Raw genomic sequence first — 6,016 nt, 5'->3', positions numbered from 1 at the left:
ATGAGTCAGGTGGGGTCATCTTCCTCTTGGGTCTTCCTAGACTTCCATCAGTCAAAATTGTGGGAAATTATCATTGGCCGACTCTGAAAATCTCCATATGCATGTTGTCACACTTGGAGACATAAAAATCCTTCCTTTTTCTTCAATCCTCGCTCTGAGTAATCATCCACTGATGGCACCCATTATAAAAATAAATAAGACAAAACAAAAAACAAAAAAAGGAAAGCCTTTCATGGTCAGTAAATTTGACTCTGCAGAGACTCCGGATTTTTCTCAACAATCACAAAAACTGAATGGGTGAGCTGGACCCTAGACTTTTAAAAGAAAATTTAAGGGTATTCTTTATTTGTCTGTTAAAGGTTACTTAATATTTTATTACACTTGACTTCCAATTGTTTTTTTAAAGCCTTCCTAAAAACGTTCATTCAATTGATAAAAGGAGCCTTATTAGGATTGCCAGCGCCCCTGCCTACTTGAGATAGGGTGAGAAGGTTGCGGTTTCCACTCTACCACCAGAGATAGAAATTAGAAGGTGATATAGGGCGGCCATTCTAACTTCTTACTTCCCAAGTATTCTAGCAAGTAGTTGGAAACCTCTGCATGCTGGTTAGTACCTCCATGGAAACCAAGGGTTAAAAGAAAATATATAACCAATTGAGTGAAAAAGCTGCAGGTCAACTCCCCCTCATGATCATCATGTTACAAACTTACAACTCCTCTAGTAGTTAGCATCGATAATGAAAAAGTTCCAAGAGCTGTGCTATAATTACGGGACAAACATGATCATTAGATATAGGCGGCCCCGGTCCACAGCTGGAAGAAATCCATGTAGGCCTCATTCCAGCGTCAAAATTACCATGATGATATACACATGGGCCAAAATATTTTTTTCCACACGCAAGATATATAGATGATCAGATGTCCCACCCAACTTGAAGGGCCTTGATGCTCGCACCCGTCCCATCATCTGAACAGGACTGGTTTACGGACGAGGAGTGATTTGATGAGTTCCAATAAAGGCATTTGCTTTCTGTAGGTGTGATTGATATGGAAGATATGAGGCCACTTTCTGATCCTAGAGGAGAGTCGGGGTATCTGACTTTGACCGGAATAATGAAGCAGCCTGTTGTGGTTTAAGAGAACTGAGATTTTAGAAACGAAATGATCACTCCAAAAAGGTATAAAAGGGGGGTGCTTTGAATGGTTAGTATACTAATACTAACCAAAAGCTCTGGTTTGGTGTTTTAAGTTGGGGTGATGGCCTGCCTGGCTGGAAAACACCAGGCACCAGTGCCACCACCACGATCAGCTTACTACTCCATCCATATCCCATAGTCCATAGTCCATAGCCCACTCCATTTCACCTGCTCGCACTAAACCTCTGTAATGTCATCTCAAAACAACACCTCTCTCTCTTTTTCTTGCTTCATTCCTCGGAGAATGGGCCTATATAAAGTATAATAATAAAAGCAAAGAAAGAACGCAAGATATCAGACGCACTTCTGAATTGATCTCCACTCTGTACAACATTACCCTTTTCTCGTGTGGCACAGGGGATGGATTTAAAAACTTAAGAGACATCCTGTCTCTCTCTGTCTCTCGCTCTCTGCTCTGCTCTACTCTTCTCTCTCATTCACTGGCATCGGAGAATGGAGAAACACCTTTTTTTCGTACCAAACATCAGTGCTTTTAACACCACCCCTCTCATGAAATAAGAGAAAATTACTTGGGAAAGTGAATGCCTCCAAATTCCTTTAATAGTTTTCCACCCCTGAAAATTTAAAGATGAAAGGAGAAAGAACGTGGTATTCACGCCTCCATATTCAAAATCTTGTTTGGACTGTGGCATCGCTGTGACTTTTTGGTGCTTTTTGTTAAAAGACTTGAAATAAAAATGACTGAATCTTATTCCACCAACAGTCAAGGCGCGTTGAAATTGTTGGATGCCCTGTGGGAGATGAAAGTGATGCTTTGAGCTGCACTTTCCTTGACGAGCCATGGCTTTGTGTTTGGGTTGTGGACCACGCGTTTTAATGGAGATTTGAGGTAGCAGCGTCAAAGGAGGGGTATTTCATGATTTGATCTGCCACCAAATGGCGACTGACTTTAATTTTAAAACTAATAATAATAATAATGGAAAATGATAAGACAAAACGATTGAATATGTACTATCAAATTTAGATATTAAATCAAGTCATAAAGCTACAATCAAATAAAATTTAAGATACAATTACACTTGAAATATATATATATATATATATATATATATATATATATATATATATAAAATGAGTATTTACCTTGAGTGGAGATTGTGCAATTAAACTTATATTAGTGGCTGAGGCTACAAGCCACAGCTGTAACACCTTTCCATTCTGGCTGAAATTTTCAAATTAAGCAAAACCAAACATGGGGTTTCAATGTTTTGTTGTGATTGGGGCTTGTGTCCCCACCCCCTTTCCCTAAATTTTGGCTCATTCGCATGATAGTAATCATTCATGCCCTGCCCTTCATCTTTGGCGGGAATATATTTCATTTTTCAAACTACTATAAAAATGCTCCTTCCCAAAAGAAATAAAAACAGAACAAGAACCTTTTCCTCTTTTTTCATTCAGAGCTTCTAAAGGGGCAAAACAACAACAAATAAATAGCCCCGCAGAGTTTGAAGAATCAAATTGGATTTTACTGCCAGGGTCTTCTGCAATTAGCATTTAAATTACTCACTTAAGTAAAATGGACCTAATATGGCTAATCATTAGGGAACAGATTTGTCCATCTAAACATGCATGGCTGCATGTTTACATGAGAAACCCAATACCAACCAGACACCCCACCATTCTCTGATGATAAAGTTCAACCCAATGAACACGGAGTTATCTAGTCAACAATTTTTCCTGCTAATTAATACGACTTTAAAGTCTGGTTAATAGTAATTCACAGAGAAATATTTGATAAAAAAAATACTACAAATAAAAAACATTACTTTAAGGTCAGGAAACAAATATCCTTGAGGTTATATCAAATTGGTCGAATCTAACCGGGCTTAATCCATGGGTTGCCAACAAATGTAGTCAAACTCGTTGCCTGGAGTGATTCCATTGAAAATAGAATTTGGACATGAACGTGTGAATGGAGGATTTGGTAAATTTTGAACCAAGCAAGAAACTTGCCACCGGAGTGTCGTGGCCCATACGTGCCAACCTGAATAAGATAACCTAACTTTATTCCAATCTGGGTTTAAAAATGGTCGATGCTCATAATCGGGTAATAAATATACAATCTAATCTACCCCAAATAGGCGAGTGAATGCAGGGTGTTGACTTGCAGGCAATGTGTGAATTGCATACTAAAATAATAGTAAGGTGGAAGGGGAAAACAAACAAAAGGTATCCACGATAATTAAGGTGGTGAGGGATTATAGAAGAAAACACCCCTCACTCCCCCAGCAATTGCCAGCTATCATGGCCTTTGCTTTCCCTCCATGAGAGCTTTCAGAGCTTCAGAAGTTGTTTTCGTGTACGTGCTGCTGCCTGCTCCAAAGCATTCTGCCCAAGCAAAATGTCAAAGAGTGTTAGAAACGACCAAAATCAAAATTAATGTTCCATCATATTCCTCATGGCGGTACAAGCTCTCATCATTCTGCCTTCCTAGTAAAAATCATGGATGCCGGATAAAAGTCTTTAATTTCAATGGCTCACACCATCTCATCCACGGTTCATATTGCCGTGGGTCCCGCAATCTGTAGTACAGATGTCACGTGTCGAGTTATTGTGCTGCATGGCCCATGATGCAGCTCTGAGACGTTAGACACCAGACCCTCCAATAAAATACACTGCTGCGGCTAGCTACTTGCAAACCCACACATATTCCACATCATCCATTTTGGGTTTATTGAATTGCATTTGAGTCTCCCTAGTCCCTCCCCAGTATTGAGAGAGAGAGAGAGAGATGCCTCAAGCTTGGAGCTCAGGCTTCTCTTTCTTCCTCATCTTCTCTGGATTATAATGAACCAAGGCCCAGACCTCTTCTTCTCAGAAGAAGATGGCTCAGCCTCAAGAACAGAAAACACACCAACAGCCGCACAACCTCCCATTCCTTTTGGACACTCTTTACTGCGAAGAGAACCACTGGGAGGAAGAAGTGAGAGAGGAGGGTTTCTTAGAAGAGGAAGAAGAAGAGAGCTATTACAGTGATGGCAGTAAACCAAACGCTCCACCGTTATTGGAGCCGGACCTCCTATGCGAAGACGAAGAGCTCGTCTCTTTGTTCTCAAAAGAAGAGAAAAATGACCTCCATAGTAACCCCGAAAGCAACCCATTAGCGGCTGGAGCTAGAAGCGAGGCCGTGGAGTGGATGCTGAGGGTCAATGCCCACTACTCTTTCTCTGCTCTCACTGCAGTCCTGGCTGTTAATTATTTTGATAGGTTTCTCTTCAGCTGCGATGTTCAGGGAGAAAAGCCATGGATGACCCAACTCGCCGCTGTGGCTTGTCTCTCCCTTGCTGCTAAGGTGGAAGAGACCCAAGTGCCCCTTTTACTAGACTTGCAAGTATGTCTGATTCAGCCATACTTGGATTTCCTTGAAATGCTTCCATTTCGTCGTCCTTGCTTTCTTTATCAACATTGGATTTTTCCTTTTAATAATTTATTCAGGTGGAGGAGACGATGTATGTGTTCGAGGCAAAGACCATTCAGAGGATGGAGATTATGGTGCTCTCCACGCTTCGATGGAAGATGAACCCTGTGACCCCGCTTTCATTTCTTGATTATATTACGAGGAGGCTTGGATTGAAAAATCATCTCTGTTGGGAATTTCTCAAGAGGTGTGAGCGCCTCCTTCTCTCTGTTCTTTCTGGTAAGCCGTCAAAGTCTTTCCCTTCGCACATTGACAAATAATGCTCTCTTTGGGAAAAAAAGTTTCAATCCATCACCTGTTGGTTGTCACATGGTTCATTTTTGTGTTCCTTTAATAAAGATTGTAGGTTCGGGTGTTATCTTCCTTCTGTAATCGCCACCGCCATAATGCTGCATGTCATCGATAGCGTAGAACCCTGCATTCGTGTCCAATACCAGAGCCAGCTACTGGGTATTCTCGGAATTGATAAGGTTTGTTGTTCTTACTTCTCGTTATGCCAAATCCTTGTGTATTTTGTTCTTAACGTTGAATCTGGAAGATTATTGTGCAATGTTTCTTAAATTATGATCCTATCTGTCTTAACAGGACAAAGTAGAGGATTGCAGTCAGCTCATCCTGGATATAGCATCGAGTGCCCGTTGTCACCATCACAATAAACGCAAGTTTGCCTCCACACCGGGCAGTCCAAATGGCGTTATGGATGGATGGTTCAGCTGCGACAGCTCAAATGATTCATGGGCTGTAGCGGTTTCTTCCTCGCCTTCCTCATCGGAGCATTTGTCCAAGAAGAGTAGAGGTCAGGAGCAGCATCTGCAGACTCTCAACCAAGCTACTGCTGATGCCCCGACGGTCATTCCTCGCTAGTTCCTCAATTCCCCCTTTCTCATGGACTAGTCTGTCTTATATGTTAAATAATGTATATGTTCTTTTGATGTGCCTTGTTAAATTGCCTACCATCTCTGCATTTCCACCCAAATCCAACTCATTGGATCATGGATACGCCCTGCTATCATCTCTACGAGCGATGGATGTTGAGATTCGGAAGCAGAGATAGCTGGCATTTTATCCGGATGAAAGTAAAGAACATAAGCATAGCAATGAAGAAGAGCATTTGAATATGTAACTCACTCTCTTGTATGAGCATAATTCTATAATAGTAACTTGCATAGCTTATAATTATCTTTGATTATTTCCTGTACATATAAAAAATGTCTCAAATATGGATATGGAGAATGGAGCATAGCGAGATGTGGCTTAATGTTTTGGCTGTAACAGCAGAAACGAGGAAGGCGAAATGGAAATCCATGGGAAGTTGTTTGCATGTGAAAGGAGGAAGGTGTTGTCGGCCATTGGCATTTTTATGGTTTTTTTTTGGGACCAT

General features: G+C 41.1%; 1 protein-coding gene across 1 annotated transcript; it reads left to right on the top strand.

The window, feature by feature from the left end:
* The first annotated feature begins 3,835 nt into the window (after window positions 1-3,835).
* On the top strand, window positions 3,836-5,814 carry LOC100253927 (cyclin-D3-1). The gene is made up of 4 exons (XM_002284965.5): window positions 3,836-4,548; window positions 4,653-4,854; window positions 4,975-5,105; window positions 5,221-5,814. The coding sequence occupies exons 1-4, from the start codon at window positions 4,042-4,044 to the stop codon at window positions 5,497-5,499; spliced, it is 1,119 nt and encodes a 372-aa protein (XP_002285001.1). The 5' UTR covers window positions 3,836-4,041; the 3' UTR covers window positions 5,500-5,814.
* The last annotated feature ends 202 nt before the right edge of the window (window positions 5,815-6,016 follow it).

This window comes from Vitis vinifera, chromosome 18 (assembly GCF_030704535.1).
Source record: "Vitis vinifera cultivar Pinot Noir 40024 chromosome 18, ASM3070453v1".
Taxonomy (NCBI): Eukaryota; Viridiplantae; Streptophyta; class Magnoliopsida; order Vitales; family Vitaceae; genus Vitis; species Vitis vinifera.
The sequence above is the reverse complement of the archived record's forward strand: the minus strand, read 5'-3'. Positions and strand labels throughout refer to the sequence as shown.

What these genes read in the sequence shown, in the direction of transcription:
- LOC100253927 (XM_002284965.5), top strand. Translation starts at nt 4,042, where the DNA reads ATGGCTCAGCCTCAAGAACAGAAAACACACCAACAGCCGCACAACCTC. An exon ending in CCCTTTTACTAGACTTGCAA is followed by an intron (nt 4,549 to 4,652) that starts GTATGTCTGATT and finishes TAATTTATTCAG; the next exon opens with GTGGAGGAGACGATGTATGT. An exon ending in CCTTCTCTCTGTTCTTTCTG is followed by an intron (nt 4,855 to 4,974) that starts GTAAGCCGTCAA and finishes CCTTTAATAAAG; the next exon opens with ATTGTAGGTTCGGGTGTTAT.